At 40.8% G+C, this 21497-nt stretch overlaps 1 protein-coding gene across 2 annotated transcripts; it reads left to right on the top strand.

Annotated features, from left to right (window-relative positions):
* The first annotated feature begins 7175 nt into the window (after positions 1-7175).
* On the top strand, positions 7176-21177 carry ZNF711 (zinc finger protein 711). Of its 2 annotated transcripts, XM_015825534.1 has the most exons (8): positions 7176-7260; positions 8181-8714; positions 14416-14574; positions 15077-15223; positions 16434-16571; positions 18031-18078; positions 18539-18682; positions 19891-21177. In XM_015825534.1, the coding sequence occupies exons 1-8, from the start codon at positions 7176-7178 to the stop codon at positions 21066-21068; spliced, it is 2433 nt and encodes an 810-aa protein (XP_015681020.1). In that variant the 3' UTR covers positions 21069-21177. The 2 variants fall into 2 exon arrangements, with proteins under 2 accessions (XP_015681020.1, XP_029141829.1); XM_029285996.1 differs by lacking the exon at positions 16434-16571 and having other exon boundaries at positions 7180-7260.
* Positions 21178-21497: the final 320 nt, after the last annotated feature.

Below are 21497 nucleotides of genomic sequence, written 5' to 3'. Positions count from 1 at the left end.
AGGGTTCCCATGATCAGCCTTTCTGCAAATCACAGGTTATTTGATTTAAAGGGATTGTATCCAATATTTACATTGAAGAGGATACAAATGGACTTTGTGCAGGGAGGGAGGGAGGGAGAGAAAGAGAGAGAGATGTTCCATTATGTCATGCCTTCTAGGATGTAACTTGTCCCAACTAAAATACTACCATTTAATGAATCGGAGGATTTCAATCTTTCTTAAGTCCCACCATTACTCTAAAGAAGAAACCAGGGTCATACCAAGTTTATTGGTCTTTGTGTATTTATCAGGCTCTAAAGCCCAAATTTTCAGAGGCTGTTCAGGGGCCAGTGTCCAGGAAATACCCTGCTGAAAGTCAGTCCCGTCTGCATAGATTTAGGCTGAGCTGCAAAAGTCTAGACAACTACTGGATAGTATAAAATAATTAGTTTTGATGGTACTTAGTGATTGTTCAGATGTTTGTAGGCTGGATAATGTAGGTCTACTTTGCTTTAACATACTCGACTGGAGATGGTTGGTGTGCCCTCTTTCTCTGCTCTCCTTTCTTTTGTGGACTTTTCAATTGTGAGAAATAAGTCAAATGTCCTATCCCGAGGACTGCATAGTTCAGAAAACAGTCTTAAATGACTTAATCTTAATTTTCCTTCACAGAAGCCTAAGGCATCAATGTTTCCTCTTCCAGACTATGGGGTGAACAGTTCCCAGCCAATGAATGATCTCGTTAATAACATGCCTTCTAGATTTGTCGGTCGACAGTATACGTATAACTAAAAGGAACTTCAGAAAACTAAGTAGCGCCTTACGGTGTAATAAACTACAAGATAAATACTTTTTGTCTGTTTACTCTTTACCCCTCAGAGTTGTAGTCCTCAAACTAGTCTTTGGCAGTTCCATTCAGGTTGATGTTGGGGTGCATGATAACCCCACAATACTTCAATATTCATTTTGCAGTCCCACATTTCAACTTGTATCCTAAGGATGACCGCTAGATGAATAGATACCGAACTGGGGGCAGCACCCAACTATCCTAATCTTAAAAGGGGCTTTGTCTTGCATTCCCACAGTAAAACCTCTTCAATTGTGCTTTGTGCAAGTATCGTTTTAATTTTTGGTAGGGTAAATATTGATATAGCCCATGCAAACAATAGCTCTTTGGAGTTCCTCCGTTATCTAAAAATGGCAAAGAGCTTAACAACAAAAAGTTTCAGAAACCCAGTATGCCTTTCACGATTATCGGCTCTCTTTTGCAGCAGTGTCAAAAACTTGCAAGTCTTTTTGATGCTCCCTGCTCTTCATGGATTTGAAATGCAGACAGGCAAATGGGCGAAGGATTTTAAGTAAACAGAAGACCTGAGGAAGGAGCTTGTTGTTCGCTCCTACAATGCTTTTTTCTTACCCTTTCCTGAAACTTCGAATGTAACGGTGGGAATATTAGAAAATGTGGTCCAGTCCCTTTCATCTTACAAATGCACATTGTAAATCTTAACTATTTGTGGCAATGCATGAAGCTTCTTTTTCAAAGGTCCATTTAGATTGTTGGCCGTTTTGAAGGCAGTTGTGAGTTTTATGCTTGCAAAAGAAACCAAGCCAAACGCGTTACGTTTGCGTTGCTCGATAGAAACAAGATTAACGCTCAGAACAAAACGGGCCCTTTATTGTACGTTGCATTGCTACAATACAGAAATCCGACAGAGCTCAGAGCTTGTTAGGAGAAGATTTAAAAATAAAAGGTTAATTTCAAAGTTGGACTTCGGCCACTTCCTTTATAAAAAAATAACTATAAAGAGGGAGGGGGGAAGCTTTGCAACAATTTTTTTCTGCGCATTTCTGAAGTCTCCCCTCCCGCCTCCGCGGATGGTCTTGGCGTGAGACGACACCCGCAGAATCGCCCGCTTGTTTTTGTTTCTCGTGCGTCGCCCTCCCGCTCCTTTTGCTCCCGCCGGGTGGCTTTTGTTCGCCCGCTCTCCTTTCTCTCCCCCCCCGCCCCTCCCTTCGACTCAGGGAAAGATGCGGGCGCCGGCGAGCTTCACTCGCCTCCGCGCGCATGCTCCCTCAAAGGAAACGGAGGAGGGGGGAGAGAAAGCGCCTGGGTGACGTGTTTCGGCGGCGGCTGTTCGCGAGGACGGCGCAGGGGGGGAACAGGGAGGGGGGAAGAGGGAGCGCGCGCGGGCGAGGGAGAAGGCCGCGCGCGCTCCCGCCCGCCTGCCGTTTCCTAGCCCGAGCCTGTGATTGGTGCAGGCCTCGGACCTGGCGGACCTCGAATGCCAGGCCCGGAAAACTGGCAGCCGAGGCGGCCGAGTGTCCTCCGGCCTCCACCCCCGCTCGGGCCCGAGCCCGCCCAGCGAAGGTGAGGAGGTGGGGGGAATGGGGGCACCCAGCCGCCGGTCGCGGCCGGGCGAGGCAGCGAAGGAAGCACCTCAAGAGAAACGGAGAGGCGCGGCGGCGACGGGAGGGACGGGCGCCAGGCCGCTTAGGCCCCGGCCCAGGCCGCGACCTGAGGCCTACTCCGGGCCTCATTCGCGGCCGGCTCCTTTCTCCTCTTCCAAGAGCCGGGTTCCTTTTTTACCTCAGCCCGGGCGTCGCTCGGGCCCCCGGCAGCCCCCGGAGGGGTTAGGGGCGCCTCCGCCGCCGCCTTGGCCGGCCGCGGCTTCAGAGCGGGCCAGAAAATGGCGGCGCCTAAAATGGCGGCCGACCCCGACCGCAGCCATTCCCTCCCCCAACCATCGCCGACGTCTTCCCCGCTGCCGCCGCCGCCGCCCCGCCTTACCCGGCTCCAGAAAAGCCCCTCACCCCCCTTTTGCGCCGCCCCAACAATCTTTCCCCCCCCCTTTGCGCCCCCCTCCCCCTCCCCCAGACAGGCGGGGGGGGAGGAAACCCGCAGCGGGAAACCCGCCCGAGCCTCCCCTCAGCGCCGCAGCCCGCCTGGGAGCGGGAGGGGAGTCGAGCCGGCGCCGCCGCCGCCGCTGCCGCGGCTTCCCGGGGAGCGCCCGTCTGGCTCCGGCCCCCGCGCGCCGCTTCCCTTCCTTCCTGGTTCCCTTGCCCTCCTCCCTCGGCCGCGCCACCACCGCCCCGGGGAAGGATGGGTACAACCCCACCCCTTTTGCCCGACTCGGGCTGCAAAGCGCCGCTTTTTTGTTTGCTCATCACGGGCGCTGATTGGAAGCGAGGGGAAGAGGAGGAGGGGGGGCAGCGGCGCGGGGCGCGCGCCCGACGCCTCTCGCGCGCTTCTCCCCCTCCCTCTCCGCCTTGCGTGGGAGAGAGAGAGAGAGAGAGCGCTTTGCGCGCGCAAGGGAGGGAGGGGGGCCGCATGACGCACGCGCGGTCCCGAATGCTCTTTGTATCGCCAGCCCAGCCCGTTTCCTCCCTCCTCTCTTCTCCTCTCTCCTCTCCCCCCCCCCCCCCCCCCCCCCCCCCCCCCCCCCCCCCCCCCCCCCCCCCCCCCCCCCCCCCCCCCCCCGGTACAGATCGCAGCCAGACGGCTCAGAGCTTCTGCGGAGCAGCTGCACGTCTGGTCTCCCCCACTGCGGGCTTGCAATGACCCTTTTCCCCGGGGAGAGGGCGCTTCTTACCCCCCCCCCTTCCCTCCCGCAGTTGGCTGGCTGTTTCAGTCGCTTCCTAGATGGGGACATAACGGTGAAACCCGTGCATGGCTTAAGGCAGTATTTCTCAACCTTGACCATTTTAAGGCATGTGGACTTCAACTCCCAGAATTCCACAGCCAACATTGCTGGCTGTGGAATTCTGGGAGTTGAAGTCCACATGCCTTAAAATTGTCAAGGTTGAGAAACACCGGTTTAAGGCTTCTCCGGGCCTCGCCTGCATCCCTCGTCTGGTCTGTCTTCAAGCAGTCAATCAAATAGAGTGGAAGGGACCTTAGAGGTCTTCTAGCCCAGGGGTCCCCAACCTCTGTGGGCCAGTACTGGACCGCGGCATGCCAGCAACCGGTCCGCACAAACAAAGCCCCAACCGTAAGATGCAGGCAACACACAAAACCACACACACTCCGGTTCTCTCCATGGAACCGGTCCCTGGTGCCCAAAAGATTGGAGACCACTCCCTGCTCAAGCGGGAAACTATACAATTTGAGACAAGTGGCTGTCCAGTCTCTTCTTAGAAACGTCCAGTGGTGGAGCATCCACAACTTCTGGAGCCAAGCCGTTCCACTGGTTGATTGTTCTAACTGTCAGGAAAGTTTCTCTTTAGTTCGAGGTTGCTTCTCTCCTTGATTAGTTTCCATCCGTTGCTTCTTGTTGCTTCCTTCAGTTGCTTTAGTAAATAACTCGACCCTCAACCTCTCAAATACTGCTATCGTGTCCCCACCTAGTCCTTTTTTTCTCTAAGAAGGCGGCTGCTTGAAGTGATGAAGCATTGAGTCAGGATGGTAGTTGCAAGGAAGGCTGGTTCCTTGGCTCCGATTTCCCTCCGGGGGAACGACTGTGGGTGATTCTCCATCATCCAGGTCATGGTTGTCCCAAAGGTGCTTTTTCCAAAAGCAACTGGGCTTTCTTGGGGGGGATTTTTCTCTTTCTCCCTTGAAAACTTTTGCTTCTCATCCAAGAAGCTTCTTTGGTTTTAACTCCAGTTCTTCAGTTAGAACTGAAGAAGCTTCTTGGATGAGAAGCGGAACATTTTTTCAAAGGGAAAAAAAAAGAAATCAAGAAACTCTGCTTGCCTTTTGGAAAAAGCACCTTTGGGATCCTCCAAGCCAGGGGAATAAATCCTAATTGACAGGTAGGGGTATCTTGGGCTAAATTGTTCCACTTATTTTTCAGGATGTGTTTTGGAGTATTTACACTTTTTCTTCATTAAAGAATTTGGAGCAATGGTTTAGGGTGCAGTGCTGTTTATCAGGAGTGGGCAAAGAGGACCTCTATGGCAATTCCATGATGACCAGACCAGATTTAGTGGCAGCCTTACCTAGTTACCCCCATTTTTAAAAATTATCTACAGTGAGAAGAGTCAGAAAATAGTCACAGATGCAATAGTCCTTTTGAAAATTCAGAGTTCTAACTGTGGGGATGCTGTCTCACCCAGTTATGCAGTCCATATACTTTATAGATACTTGTCCCGCCTTTCAGTAAATTATGTCCATTATAAAATTTTAATACCTTGTTGTACGGAGAAATGTTGCCTATTTTGACTCTGAATATTATTTGCAAATGTATATTCCTAATTGAATTTTTATGCATGTTCAGTCAAGATCTAGACTAAAATAAGTCCCCGTGCATTTTTGTTCCAAAGAAAACATTTCAAGAATTCTTGCTTTGAACTGATAAACAATCCAGTCCTCCAAAATCTCACTCCTTTTGGTGCAGTGCTGTGCTGTGCTATCCTAGAGTAACTTAACAGTCCACAGTTTTTCAGTTAACCATAAACATGCATTGGAAGATTTGGGAAGAAATTAGTATGTACTGCAAGATAGAATATAAACAGATGTATCATATGTTACAGTTTAAAGCTGTTTATGTAAAACCATGTATATACAGTATACCAAAGTTTTACATCTCGGATAAGATTTGGTCTAATGCAGCCGTCTTCAAACTTGGGCCTTTTATGATTTGGGTACTTCAACTTGCTGGCTGAGGAATTCTGAGAGTTAAAAGTTGCCAAGGTTGGGGACCCCTGATATAATGTTTAAGGCACCAGAAACTGGGAGACCGTGCATTCTAGTCCTTCCTTAGCTGTGAAAGCTGGCTGGGTGACCTTGGGCCAGAAACTCTCGCAGCCCAAACCACCTCACAGAGTTGTTGTTGTGGGAAAATAGGAAGAGGAAGGTGTGTTGGATATGGTCACTGCCTTGAGTTATTTGTAAAAATAATAAAGGTGAATAGAAATTATTGAAGAAAAGCTTGAATTGATTATAGTGAGATGTGTGCTGCACTTTTTCTCCCAGACTGTTTCTTAGAAATTGGCTTTATTCAAGCATGCTAATATACATTACCAGGTTTTTGATGATCACAGCTATAAATGAGAATATTGCAATCTTATCTTAAGGATTTTAAGTATATAACGACTGGTCTTTATATATCTGTAAACTGTGAAAACCCGTGTTTGTTTGATATTTTGTCATCGTAAATTGGGCGAAATGGTACATCATAGGTCAGGGGTAGGCAACCTTGGCTCTTTTATGACTCGTGGACTTCAATTCCCAGACTTCTTGAGCCAGCCATGCTGAGGGGAAAGGGAGAGGTTTCCAAGCTGAGCCACGCTGGCTCAGGAATTCTGGGAGTTGAAGTCCATGAGTCATAAAAGAGCCAAGGTTGCCTACCCCTGTCATAGGGCAACAATTTTTTGAGTCAACCTGCCTCAAATGGGCTAATTTACAGAATCTGTTCAAATTCAGGAACTATGACTCCTGTGGGATTAAACTTGGCAAAGTTGTGGCCACTTCAGGGCTACCATGCCACTATGCTGTTGTGATTAGCTATGGTCATGTGGTCATCACTTCCAACACTTCCCGTTAGCTTCCTAGAACGGAAGTCAATGGGGAAGCCAGTAGGAAGTTGGAAATAGCTCCTGCTCCCACAGCTTTTTTACCCACCAGTAAACCTCCTTTGGGTAAGGCAGTTTCTCTGAAATGATGACCCAATGAATCATGGGTTATCTGGTACCACTCTATTTACCTAGACATATAGAGCAAGTTTGGCACTGACAAATAGTCATGAGACCCAGGAAGTAAATCCCTACATATGCCAGTGTGCCTCAGTAATCAAAAAGAGATCGTTGGCTGTTCTGGAAAAAAAAACCAGAATTTGGGGTTAAATTTTCAATCTGGATAACAGTTATTATCTAAGAATCTTTTAACATGTACAGAAATGTCAATTGCTCTAGGCTTCAATCTTATGTTCGCTTAACTGGAAGTAAGCCCCTTTATTTTTAGGATTTAATTATAAATCATTTCACGACATATTAGTACATATCTTGAATAAATTGCCTAATTTCAAATAATTTAATTTAAATAGCAGCTGGATCTACTGTGATATCCTTTAATTGTTCTGCTAATTTTCACTTCTGATTTAGACTTTTTGGTAACTATGGAGAACATAACATTCCTTCAATGTGTTTACATTACATTTGCACAGAACAAGACAATTTAATAAGACATTTCATGTGGTGGTAGTACAAATAGTAATTTCTATATAATTATTCCCTTTTCAGTTTGTGAATGAGCCTCAATGATTATGGATCCAGGTGGTGGAAGTCTTGGTTTGCAGACACAGGAATCCAAAATGCCTCACACTATGATTATGCAGGATTTTGGTAAAAACCATACTATACTCACGCAAAATTATTACTAGCTAAAGTATTTGCTTATCAGATGCATTGTATTTGTAAATGAATAATCTGCAGCATGGGTGCCAAAATTGGTATGGGGATGTGAATTTGGTTTATTTTTGGACGGGCTCATGGGACTGACTTCTTGTTGTCTCTCCATTGCCTCACTCTGGTTAGCTGCATGCTTCAGTCAGTTACAAAGAAAACCACATTTGAGTGTGGAGAATGTATAGTGCCCACTAAAGAAATCCTTCCTCTGAATTTGATAATAAGGTGATCAAATACTTAAATAATACCACTGTATTTAATTTCTGAAATCAGGTGAATTGGAATACACTTGGCACTAGAAGACGGCTATCTCAGTCTATCTTGCAGACCTGGTATTTCCTAGTAGACTCATTGAGTCCCAATAGTTATGTAATATTTCCATCCCAGCTGCAGAATTCTGTTATGACGTTGATGATAAATATCTGGACGGCTGGGGACCATTTCAGATAGGTGTACAGGTAGTCCTCAACTTACGACCACAATTGAGCCCAAAATTTATGTTAAATGAGTTTTGCCCCATTTTACAACTTTTCTTGCCACATTTGTTAATGACTGCAGTTGTTAAATTAACAACAAGGTTGTAGTCTGGCTTCACTTGACTCCGGGATCTGACTCCGGGATACTGCAAGTGTCATAAATATGAATCACTTGTCAAGCACCCAAATGTAAATCATTTGACTATGGTGATGCTGCAAACCATCATAAATCCCTTTTTTCAGTGCTGTTTTAGCTTCAAACAGTCATTATTGTAAGTTGAGGATTACCTGTATGGTATTTCATTACCTCCTTAGGAATATATTATTTTTCAACCTGAAAACAAGTGTTAATATGCTTCCTCATTCGTTGTTGTTTCATAGTGGCTGGAATGGCTGGTACCGCTCATATTGATGGAGATCACATTGTGGTGTCAGTCCCTGAAGCTGTGCTGGTTTCAGATGTTGTCACAGATGATGGGATCACCCTTGATCATGGCTTGGCAGCTGAAGTTGTCCAAGGACCTGATATCATAACTGAAACGGACGTTGTGACCGAAGGAGTGATTGTTCCTGAATCTGTATTGGAAGCAGACGTTGCTATTGAAGAAGCATTAGATACCAGTGATCACGTTTTAACTTCCGATTTAATCACCGAAACTGTTAGAGTGCCTGATCAAGTTTTTGTGGCTGATCTTGTTACTGGTCCTGATGGACACTTGGAACACGTGGTACAAGATTCGGTATCTGGACCTGACTCCCCCACAATGGTATCCGAAGAAGTTCTTGTGACAAATTCAGATACCGAAACTGTGATTCAAGCAGCCGGCACTGTTCCTGGATCCACCGTTACCATCAAGACCGAGGATGATGATGATGATAGCAAGAGCACATCTGAAGACTATTTAATGATATCTTGTAAGTGAAGTAAAGGTATATATAACATTATCTACTCAGACTAGAAGTGACTTAACAGTGAGAGATATAATTGTGGAGAAGTACTGGGTCTGGCTGTTTCATAATTAAGGACGACATTGTAAATAAGTTAACAGAAACTACCTGGTGAAGGAAATTGGAAACATTTAGGCTTTAAAAGTTGTAAGCTTGCAGATATTGCCTCAGCTGAGAAAAATGGGTGTAGCTTGTCCGACCGAGAGTTTGTATCAGCTTCGACTTGAATTTCTCTTTTTCAATCCTTAACTCTGGTTTACAAGTAGGTTAAGCTTGTAGTATTACAACAACAAAAAGTATGGTTGAAAGTTGGCAATAAAAGTAACTGTGGTTGACATTAAAATAGCTAAATATGTTAAAGGGAAGAAGAGGGTTATGGAGGCCAAAAGGAAAGAAAGATGAGAAAAGGTCCATCAAATCTCTTTACCATGGTTAAACTCAACATGGGATTTATTTCTATATTATTGCTTAACCATTTTAAGGTTAAACATGATCTACAAACGGAAGTATTTCTGTATTAAAGAATGAAAATTGTGACAAATTCGAGGAACATTCCACAAAATATTTCTGCTTAAGTGCAGTCTTATCAACAATACATATTTAATTGTTTAGTATTTTATAGAAATAGCCATTTTGCATTTTTTCATAGAAATTACTTTTCTCCTCCAAAGTGAAGTGTTGCAAATAGTTAATTTGTCACACTGATGAAGATGTCTTTGTAACGTCAGTCAAAAGAGTTTGTGGTAAGGACGTAACATTCTTCACACCCATGAAACAGTGAAAGTTCTGTACAATCGCATCCTGACCCAATCGGGTTGGTTTTGAAGGAAACAAAAATAGTTTTCCTAATAAAACCAACCTATTTGAAAAGGAAGGTCCGTGTTTAAAAGACTACATTTTTCAAAACTCATCCTTCCCAGCGCTGCCATTTCACAGTTTTATGAGCTAGCACCCATGGCAAGAATTCATGATTATGATGCGGTGGCTTTAACATTGATAAGTGACTGGATTAACTTAACAAATAGAAATGTACTTTCACTTGAGGGATGGGATTTATTATATGGTTGGTATGCTTATTTAATTTATAACAAAAAAGTAGATCAAGCTTTCAAAGCTCATATTTTAAGAAGTGCTTTATTACGAGTATGGAAGAAATATTATTATAGATTAAATTATAAAATTCCTATATGGGCGATTTCAGGACAGGTGATAGAGGGAGTATCTAGAGGAGTCAATTTGGATAATATTACTTACAGGGAACTACTTAGACCGGTAGGAAAGGGATGGCAAATTAAATCTTTAGCAGATCTGAAACAAGAAAATATTGTAGATTCTTGGTTTTATTATAATCAATTATTAATGAGGTGGAATTTAGATCAAAAGGTCGGTATCACCTTGGTGGATGTGAATTTGATCAAACAGATTAAGGATCAATCTCGAGCCCACATAAAAAGAACTTATAATGCTTTGCTAGAATTGGACTCGGAAAGAATTCATGAAAAATAGAGATTTAGTGGTTGGGGTGGGGGTGGGAAAGTCACACAAAACATAAAACGCCCTCCTTTGTTTTTTTGTTTTTCAGGTTTGTGATGTTCAGACACCCACAATGGATTGCTAGCTTTTGAGCCATAGGATGATACTGCATGCACATGCTGGTGATCCTATACCCAGAGCCACCCTGGAGCTGTCCTTTAGGGATAAGGTAATATTCCACTGCCCCCTCCTTTTAAGAATCTGTTACAGTACAGTATAGCAGGGGTGGGCAACTTTTCCTTGGCAATGAGCCATTTCCCCTCTTGCATGCACCCAATTGGATCCCACTGCTTTCAATCACGTTAGTCGGGCAAGGTGGTGGAGTATTTTGCTACCAGTCCAGGGCACAGAGTCACAATGCGGCTTGTGGCCACATACACTCAGCTCCGAAATGGGCCATAAAATGAACGGTTGGACTACATTTGACACGTTGGCCAAAAGTTATTCACCCCTGCAATACAGCATTGCACAGTCTGCTACAACTATAAGTAAAATCCTATTCTGTTCCCTTCTGAGAAAACAGTTAGGAAAGTCAGATTTATTTTTAAAAAATAAAATAAAATTGCACAGCTGTAAATTTTGGCATGTATCTCATGGTTTTATGGTGGGTGTGATAGCACCAGCATTGTGCATGCTGAGACATCACATGAATTGGGAGCTGGCAATCCACAGTGAATCTGAACATCTCATACCTGGAAACAGCTAAGAAAGGTAAGTTAGAGGTGGTTAAGACTTCCTTATAATTTTTCTTTGTCAATGGATGTCCCCTCCTATCTCTGCAGAAAATTATTCCTTACGATTGCCTTGGTAACCGTAATAATAGAACATTAATAATCTAAGGAAATAATTGGGTATTTTTTCCCTTTTTGTTCAGGTTTATGTGTGATCAGAAAATAATATTCTGGAATTATAATTTGAAATCTTTGGTAAGAATGAATGTGGAGTTAAATAATTTTTTTTAACTTGTCCTATAGGTTCACAATTATTATGTTGAAGTCTATAAATTGCCTTTTGTTTTTTCTTTAACAGAAAGTTTTGTTAAATCAAGGTGGGGGAAATGCATTGATGTATGAGTTGTGGGTGTAGCAGTCTAGCTTGCATGCATTTAAATTCTGGAGTCCCTTGAATAAATGGTGCATAAATGTTAATAAGAAATAAAAATAAAATATGTAGTTAACATTTAATAGATATCAAGCTAGAGCTTAAAGATAGAGTGCATTACAGTATTCATATGCTAAAACATTATTGACACATGCAATATGTTTCTAATGATTTGTAATCATTTTTATTTGCAGCTTTTCCCCCCAATACTATACCAAATATTCCAATATATTTTTCCAACATTCCAGCGTTATGTTCCTGTTGTATTGAGACCTTTCAATGTTAAAATTTTTTATTTAGCAAGTATTGTTCAGTGCAAGACGCACCTGAAAATTTGAAGTGTTAATATTATCCATTGCAATATTTCTGCTGCTGCCATTTGGGCATGGCATTAATGATATTTAACCAATAGGTTTTGGAAAAATGTATTTTAGGAGGTAAGATTTTCTTCATGTATTAAGTACTGCAGTTTATACTAATGTATGTTATAGCTGCAGTTTTTATTTTGGTTGGAAATTGTTAGGGTCTTTATTAACCTAAGGATTATTCATTCTAATAAGCCAGAATTTGAAACTAGGGTTTATAATTAGTGTATGGATCTTAACTTGTCAAAATAATGGCAAGTGAGAATTCAGATAGAGTTGCAATGTTAATTTTTCCGATTCTTTTCAGTTTAATTAATATGGTAAATAAAAGACTCTGAGGACTTTATTTTAGTGTTTTTACAGTCATTGGCATATCTTACAAATCTTAAAAAGAACCTTGTTCTCTGTTATTTTTATGAATGGAATTAAACAGTGATTATGAATGAATTTGTACAATTCATTAATTATTATTCAAATATTAAAAAACCAGCTTGAAACCTTGGAAGAAGGAAACTACCACAATACAATAGACAAATCACTTCCATTACCTTCATAGGTTTATATATATTATTTCTCTTTCGTATTTATTTATTTTTTTACTACATCTTCATGAATCTAGTAAATGCTTCACTGTTTGGTCTGGAATCCGTTTTATTAGGCCAGCAGCATTTGCACATTTCTATTTAATGTTGCATAGAATTGTTGCAAATTTCTAAGTGTTTCTCTGCACTCTAATTTTTAAAGGAAAATAAATAAAAATGTAACATTTCAAAGGCAAGAAGTTACTCCATAAAAAAGAGTGCTTTGTAGCAATCCATTCTTAAATATTCTTAAATGGGCAGTTCACAAAGAACTGCTTGAAACTTTGTGATGTCTACCTCCCACTCTTCTGAGTATGAATGTGAATTAGAGATGCTTTCAGAGATAGAGAAGTATTTGAAAAATCTGCTTCTCTGTGCTAGCAATATAAACCCTTGCATCTGTCTGCATATACCGACACATCCCAAAAGCGATCACTGCTTCTACTTGTCAATTAGCTCTCCTATTAAAATAACAGGTTTGTTATCTGTATATAAATCTACCAGTCCAGCATCTCCCTACAATAATGTTGTCTATCTGCAAACCGATAGGAAGGAAGGAAGATTTGTTGGCCTCTGTGAGATAACTTTTTATAAATTCAGATATGTAGGTTGCATGGGCCAAATGACTTGAATTTTATTTGCTTTTCCCCCCTAAAATTCATTAATAAACACCAGCAACACTGAGTTCAGTCATATAAGCTTAGTTTTGTAATGGTTAACAGTAGCGATACTGATAAAAAAATCTTTTTAAAAAGTTAAGTGATTAGCTTTTTTATTTCTATTTAGTTCTGTTTTCAGTAGCTCCAGCATTGTTCTGACCAGTTCACAGCCTTCTGAAATACAAGTTCATCAGTGACACCCAAAACTGCAGCAGTTTTAGCAGGTATCCTTAAATGACATCTAGCACAGGCAATATGGGCACACATAAAGCAAAGATGCACTGTTAACATTCGTGTACAATTTGTATAAAAGCAAGAAATTATATTTGATATTTGCTTGCTTCCATGGAAGAACTAACATCAGAGAAGCAGCTGAGCATCTAGCTGACTATCGCCTGGAAGCACAACCTTAAACAATTCCTTTCCAGCTTCCAGCAAAGTAAATTATACTAAATTTGCTTAAGATAACTCAAGGGGGAGGGTGTCTTGTGGTACGGTTAATAGTGCTAAAAAGAAACTCTGCTGTTGACTGTGATCATGGAACAGTCTAAAGTAGTCCAATAGTGAAGAGCAGGCCCAGTGCATGCTTCCTTTCCCCAATATCAACCTATTCTTCCCCCCACCAACAGTTTACTTCGGTACCTTCAGTTTTATTTCTGGATCATTTTGAAACAAGAGACCATATTGGGAATTGATTAACAAGTTTTGATTGAGAAAGAACTCCAAAAATCTCTGTCCATAAATTAAAATTAGTGTGGTATAAACTTAACTGATTAAGGGAAGGATTTTCATGCAAGCAAGAAATGTTGAAGAGATTGGGTAAATAATTGCTTTCTGACACCCCCCCTCGCCCTCCCCACCCCCATGAAAATATACCTGTCATTAATTCACTCAAGGTTTCACTGTTCTACATCAGTCATAATTTCATCTTGTAGAGTACCTTCTTATGTCTGTCTGAATAATTGGAAATTTTGAAGGTCTTTCTTTCAAAGATCAAACCAAGATGAATTTCCGTTTTTTAAAAAAAAACACAAAAATGATAATATGGGTATTCCTCACCTTGTATGTGTTCTAAAATGTAAAAAAAGGCCAATTAAATGCAAAATACCCTTGCCTTATTTAATTGCTTAATCAGACATTATGATATTAATGATATATTTCTACAGCACACTTGCTGATTCTTTCCGATGGTGAAATTAATTATTTTGATTTACTAAAATAATATATTACCAAATTACAGTGGATATATTTATATCATACACAAGCTTCAGAAATTAAACAAGTACAGAGAGATTGGTGTGCATGCCAGCATCTAATGCAGCCAAGATGGTATTTGCATAAGTCAGCTAAGATTCTCAGAATGTATTGTTTTGCTTCACATTCTACTTCAAACTTAACTGCAGTTCTCATTTGTTTTTTAATTTTTTAGTGGATGATGTTGGGGAAAAATTAGACCATATTGGAAGCACCCCCTTAAAAATCAGCACTGAGGTTGCACACGGTGACGTATCTAAAGACGATGGATTTGGTTCTGAAGTTATTAAAGTTTACATATTTAAAGCCGAAGCTGAGGATGATGTTGAAATAGGTATGTATCTTAAACTTAGGTTTATGAATCAGTCCATAAATATTAAATAAAATCTGTCTGCCAATTTTCATAAACTAAATCTTTCTTTGTAATGATTCCAGTTTAATTAAAGTTTCCATCAAACCAGTTTAAAGTAGGCAGACACTAAATCAGGGGTCTTCAAACTTGGCCCTTTTATGGCTTGTGGACTTCAACTCCCAGAATTCCTCAGCCAGGCAGGCTGGGAGTTGAAGTCCACAAGTCATAAAAGGGCCAAATTGGAAGACCCCTGTTCTAGAGTATTACAGTCTTCCCAAACCTTGAACGGCTATCTTTATTTTTTCTTCCTGCCATGGGTTTAAATTTGTCGTACTGCTTACAGATTAAGACCATCCTGTTGTATTATCTGTTGTCCCTAAAACTGGGTTGACTTCTGTTATACCCCAAACACAGGAGAAAAATAGCACACTTTTACTCTTCCTGTTAAAATTCTACCATGTGAATATTATTTTTTCTATTCAAGGGGGAACGGAGATTGTAACAGAGAGTGACTTTCATAATGGACACTCTGTAGCTGGAGTTCTAGAGCAAGGCAGTATTGGCAGAGTTCAGCGAGAGAAGATGGTTTATATGGCTGTTAAGGATTCTTCCCAAGAGGATGAAGATATTAGTAAGGACAACTTTTTTTTTGTATCATTAAGTAACTAAGTTTGTAATTTCTAGAAGATCTGTTACTAAATGATTGTTCAAAGTTACAGAAGATTAACAAGTATGCAAGTTTACTCATCTTTCCCACCTCTGTAATTACTCAGGTCACAATTTTTGCCTGGTAGAAAGAGTTACGTCCACTTTTACACAAGCTTTAATCCAAGCAATTGCAAAAGCCATTTTGGCAAAATTGTGGTCTAATATTATGTTGCCTCGTTGCTGACTTTGATCTGCTTTGCGTGTGTGAATGGCAAAACATAATATATTTCTTGATATTTACACGAAACTGTGACAATGCCAGATACATTTTGCGAAATGTCTAAAGATAAGTATGTAGTTCCACATGTACCAGTGATAATACTTTTATGAATGCTTCCCCAGTTGTCTGTATTCACTGTTTTTATTTTGCCTTTCTAATTTACATAAAGCTATGTTAATGTCTAAATATCAATAATTACTGACAAGAGTTTGCATATAATAATAATATAAATATTATTATTAATAATAATATTTTACTTACCTGTTCAGTATTTAAAATATGTTGAGGCCAGTGAGAAGCAAGATAACAACATAACACAATTCCCACGATATCTAAAAGAGTTGTCTTTGTAACTTTCATTTTCTTTAAAAATTACCACCCATTTTTAAAATTAAATATCTAAACCTTATGATTGTTTCCATTACAGATTTTACTTTAACCACGTACTTACTAGATAGATAAGCTAGCCAATAGCCGAATTATTGGCTTACATTACAGTATTGAAAATGTAGATTAGATAATGAACTGCTTTGAATATGTTAAGTGCTATAAAAATAATATTTTTGACATGCATAATTTAACTAATTATATGATTGTGAGTGAATTAAAAATCGCTTTATTAAGGTGCTTTTCTACTTAGGAATTGTGCTTAACTTCTCTGCAATATAAAAGCACAGTGTAATTTTAAGCAGATAATTAAAAGTATTTTTGGTGGGGGGTTTTCCCCGCTTAAAGTTAATATACGTACAGCAGAAGCCTTAATAATAGGGAAGAAGTTGATTCAGAACAATTTTGTATTATGATTTATTCCATACAAATCCAGATAGCGGGTTTAGTGCCTGTTAATTGAGCAAGGATATATTAGTTAGATAAATAGCATAATTAATTTAGCTTCCTTTCACATTAATTCTAGGCTGTGCTGAAATAGCAGATGAAGTTTACATGGAGGTCATTGTTGGCGAAGAGGAAGCCTCCTCACTTCCCGATGCACAACTCGAAGACTCTGGTGTGAATAAAACTTTTGTTCCAGTTGCCTGGGCTGCTGCTTATGGTAAGAAGCTACTTTTTCTCTAACTCAGTCCCTTCTCCTCACTGCAGTTACTACTTCTATAGACTTGCTCGTGTCCTGGAGAGGTTCCTCCCCCCCCCATCTCTTTCTACCTGAAGTCAAGTCTCCTTCAAGTCAAACTCGATCTTTGGTGACCGAGAAGATTTCTGAAATGACATCTTCCGGTTTGCTACTTGGTGTTAAAAAATAAGGCCCTCTGATTTTGTTCAAACTATAACATTTTGTTATGCATATTTACATTTTCTAAACATAACTTCAGAAAGCGATTAATTCCCCTATTTCTCTTGAATTCTGGGATTTCCTTTTTTTTTCTCTTTTCAGGTCAGATAATAAAAGCAATTGACCTTATCTGCTACAATTACAGGGTTATATAAATAATAATAATAATAATAGTAGTAGTAGTAGTAGTAGTAGTAGTAGTAAAGTTGGGAGGGACCTTGGAGGTCATCTAATCCAACCCCCTGCTCAGGCAGGAAACCCTATACCATTTCGGACAAATGGCTGTCCAGTCTCTTCTTAAAAACCTCCAGTGTTGGAGCATTCACCGCTTCTGGAGGCAGGTGGTTCCACTGGTTAATTGTTCTAACTGTCAGGAAGTTTCTCCTTGCTTCTCTCCTTGATTAGTAAGTAAAGTAAAGAGGTTTGGAATGCAGAATATTGCCTATTAAACAATCAAACAGTATTGTCAGATATCCTGGGAGCCCTGTCAGAGTCCACGATACTGGTTGTGTGTTTGTGTGTGTGTACCTGTGTGTACACTCTTTACGAAAGAGAGACTGGTGGTTGCTAGGCAGGTTTGTTTAGTTCATGCACTGACTTCTATTTACATAACAAGTATTTTTCATGATAGTATAAATAGAATATCTGAAGGCCGATTGTTGCTGTTTCGTCTGCCCGATATAATTATATTCATAGCATAAAAATGGGCTCTTGGACACCAAAGCATATTTGTAATTTTTTTCTTGGAAGCAACAGACAGCAAACCTTGTTATTATCTATAAGATATATGATTATATATCTTTTGATTTTGCTTGGCACTCTTTGGAATCCTTACAAAGAAAGTTTTGGCAATTAAGTACTCATCCTTTTCTCTTTTCTTCAACTATTTTACAGTAGCAGTGCACAAACTAATTGTTTGTGCAAAACCTGTTATTTTTCTTCTGGATCAAAGAGATCCAGTCAACCATTGCAAGGACAGTCTTCTGAACTGGAGGGGCTGATGGTGTTCTCATTAAAGCAGGGCCAATTTGGGGGTTGGCCTCCATCCAGAGCACCGGGAATGACTTCTAGTTCCCCCTCCCCAAACATTAGCTGGGGGAACATGCTCCAGAAGAGAAACATAATATAATGAAGTTCTTTCTAATGCTCTGTTCCCAAAACGATAGATGTTGCACGTATCTTCTGTTTGTGAATTAAATCACTAAACTGCTTATTTCTCTAGGGGATGATAGAAGACTTCCTAGGAAATATGAAGACTGTCAAGCACCAGGTGAGAAGATGGAAAAAATTGTTCCATGCTTAATCTAAATATTGCTCCCTCTGCAATATAGCATAGAGCAGTCTGTGTTTTTTAGAATAATTCATAATTAAATTCGAAAAGGGGAAAAAGAATATTAATACATAGAGATGTTACTTGAATATAGCAACCAACGAGTTGCAACCATGGGTGCCACTATATCGGGTAATAAAATATGAGAATAAGGAGTAAACTACTTATTTTCCTTCATCGGAGAAAACTCTGAAGCACAATGCAAATATAAACAGTAATAAACGATTGCTTTCTATGTGATGCACTAAAGAGAAGTTTGAAGTGATTCTGGGGTTCTAGCATCATAAACTAGAACCCTTTCACACATCAGAGGCTCTATAAATGCTTTCAGCTTTAGTTTTGTAAATCAGGTATTCTAAAGCTCTCGTTTGCAATATACTGATGTTATCTTTCATTGCAGGAACAAACTTAGATGCAAGATTAGAAAACAAGAATGGTAACACAACTCAGTATCTCCAAATCTGCGATAGCATCAATACGAACAGATTGCTTAAGCAGAAGACCAAGAAAAGGAGAAGAGGCGAAGCACGCCAATGGCAAACAGGTGAAACAAACTTTCTATAAAGTTATTATCCAATTAAATGTAGCTTTTAACATAGCTAACTTCTGTCTGGGGTTTTTTGTTTTTGTTTTTTGCAAAAAATGAGTATTTTTTGTACAGTCTCTTAATCGCTTCCTATTATCTTCTTCCCAACAAGTTTTGAAACTACTTGGTGTAACCTACCACCAATTGCTTTGGGTAAAAGCAAGTTTTCACATTGTGAGACTCTCCTGTCCATCTCTTTGAGGATATAACCTATTAATTAACACGTGTGCTTTGATTACAAGCCATGTTTTTCTCTTTCATGTTTTCCCCTAGACTTTTAACCATCTTGCTTGATGAGACGTTCTTAAAAACTTGAAAGGGTACAATCTTTATCAATTTTATTGGCCAGACAAAAATGTTGTTTCAAAATGGTCTTTGAATTTAAGTCAGAGATGATTTCCATATAATACTTTTTCACTTGGCAAGCTGTAATAGCTGCTATCAGCCTGATAAGTTAAAATAGGAGAAAGTTTTGGAAGTGACAAAGAGGCAATTCATTTGTCTTTTCCTGTTTTATACATGCAAAGTCTCCTTCGTGGAGATCCCCAATTGAGTTAACAATTTTGTATGTCAGATGTGTGTGTGTGTAAATACAATGTGTCCATTGTAGAATTGGAAAAGAGTGTAAAATAACCATTTGGTTGTAGAAAATGAACTTGATTAAAGAAGATAGATAAATTAATACATTTTGGGAAAACTTGAAAATTAATTACTGATTTGAAATATTAATAGATCTTGATTCTTTAAATTTTGCTTTTTAAAAGTTTGTTCTGTAATATAAACTATGGATTGCCTTAGACAGAGGTTTAGAACTGGGAATATGCTGAATTGTTTAGCGGAATGAGTTCCTAGGTACATTTGCAATATGTATAGCTATATAGAACTATAATTTAAAAAGTTACTTTACTCTTAATTGAGAGTATTGTCAGTTTTAATAAGGATTTTGATCATCACTTTTTGCAGTCTTAATACATATTTTTCCTGGAAGTAAAGTCTCATTTAACTCTACAGCATATTTACCTCTGAGTAGTTTAGAGTAGTGTGTTGGTTTGCATTGTTAGCTGTTGAAAGATTTGCTTTCTTTCATGTTGATATTGCATTCTGTATAACTTCAGAATAACTGTTGCGTAATTCATGCCATAATTCTTTCTGTTTATCTGACCCAGCTGTTATAATAGGTCCTGACGGACAGCCCTTAACCGTCTACCCGTGTCACATATGTGGGAAGAAATTTAAGTCCAGGGGATTCTTGAAAAGGCATATGAAGAACCACCCAGATCACATGATTAAGAAGAAGTACCAGTGCACTGACTGTGACTTCACGACGAACAAAAAAGTCAGCTTCCACAATCACCTGGAAAGCCATAAGCTGATCAACAAAGGTGACAAGGCGCACGAATTCACCGAGTACACCAGGCGCTACCGAGAAGCCAGCCCGTTGAGTTCCAACAAGCTCATCTTACGGGATAAAGAACCGAAAGTGCACAAGTGCAAATACTGTGACTACGAAAGCGCGGAGCAAGGCCTGCTGAACAGGCACCTGCTCGCCGTTCACAGCAAGAACTTCCCCCACGTTTGTGTCGAGTGCGGGAAAGGCTTCCGCCACCCTTCGGAGCTGAAAAAACACATGAGGACCCACACGGGGGAGAAGCCTTACCAGTGCCAGCATTGCGTCTTCCGCTGCGCGGATCAGTCCAACCTGAAGACGCACATCAAAACCAAGCACGGGACTGACCTGCCCTTCAAATGCGAACACTGCCCGCAGGCCTTCCCCGACGAGAAGGAGCTGCAGCAGCACACCGAACTCTTTCAGGGCCACAAGACTCACCAGTGCCCGCACTGCGACCACAAGAGCACCAACTCCAGTGACCTCAAGCGGCACATCATCTCCGTCCACACGAAAGACTTCCCTCACAAGTGCGAGGTCTGCGAGAAAGGTTTCCACCGCCCCTCGGAGCTCAAAAAGCACAGCGAGACCCACAAAGGGAAGAAGATCCACCAGTGTCGGCACTGCGACTTTAAGACTTCCGACCCTTTCGTACTCAGCGGGCACATCCTCTCCGTTCACACCAAGGACCTGCCTTTTAAGTGCAAACGGTGCAAGAGGGGATTCCGGCAGCAGCTGGAACTGAAGAAGCACATGAAGACCCACAGCGGGAGGAAAGTCTACCAGTGTCAGTATTGCGAATACAGCACGACAGACGCCTCGGGCTTCAAGAGGCACGTCATATCCATCCACACGAAAGACTACCCTCACAGGTGCGAGTATTGTAAAAAGGGCTTCCGGAGGCCTTCGGAGAAGAACCAACATATCATGAGGCATCACAAAGAGGCCCTCATGTAGGTCTGGGCGCTGCGGAAGACCCCCCTGTGTTAGGGGAAGGAAACTCTCATGAACTGTTTCTCCTGGTTTCAAAGCTTGATCTTAAATCATAACTTTGCATTCTTTGTATTAAAGCAGGGGTCTTCAAACCTGGCCCTTTTAGGACTTGGGGACTTCAGCTCCCAGAATTCCTCAGCCAGCGTGGCTGGCTAAGGAATTCTGGGAGTTGGAAGTCCCCAAGTCCTAAAAGGGCCAGGTTTGAAGACCCCTACATTAAAGAGTCTTAAAGAGAAGTTTTATGATTGACTGGGTATCTCGTAGCCCTACGATTGTTGCTTATAGGAACCTAACGAGCACTATAAACGCGGAGAGGTGAATGTTTGAGAAGCTGCAGAAAGAGACTTTGAATGTCTTCTGTTATAATAAAGCGTTACACGTTATTAAGCTAAA

Source organism: Protobothrops mucrosquamatus, unplaced genomic scaffold, assembly GCF_001527695.2.
Source record: "Protobothrops mucrosquamatus isolate PMUCROS unplaced genomic scaffold, P.Mucros_1.0 scaffold2680, whole genome shotgun sequence".
Lineage (NCBI taxonomy): Eukaryota > Metazoa > Chordata > Lepidosauria > Squamata > Viperidae > Protobothrops > Protobothrops mucrosquamatus.
The sequence above is the reverse complement of the archived record's forward strand: the minus strand, read 5'-3'. Positions and strand labels throughout refer to the sequence as shown.

What these genes read in the sequence shown, in the direction of transcription:
- ZNF711 (XM_015825534.1), top strand. Translation starts at nt 7,176, where the DNA reads ATGATTATGGATCCAGGTGGTGGAAGTCTTGGTTTGCAGACACAGGAA. An exon ending in TATGATTATGCAGGATTTTG is followed by an intron (nt 7,261 to 8,180) that starts GTAAAAACCATA and finishes GTTGTTTCATAG; the next exon opens with TGGCTGGAATGGCTGGTACC. An exon ending in AGACTATTTAATGATATCTT is followed by an intron (nt 8,715 to 14,415) that starts GTAAGTGAAGTA and finishes TTAATTTTTTAG; the next exon opens with TGGATGATGTTGGGGAAAAA.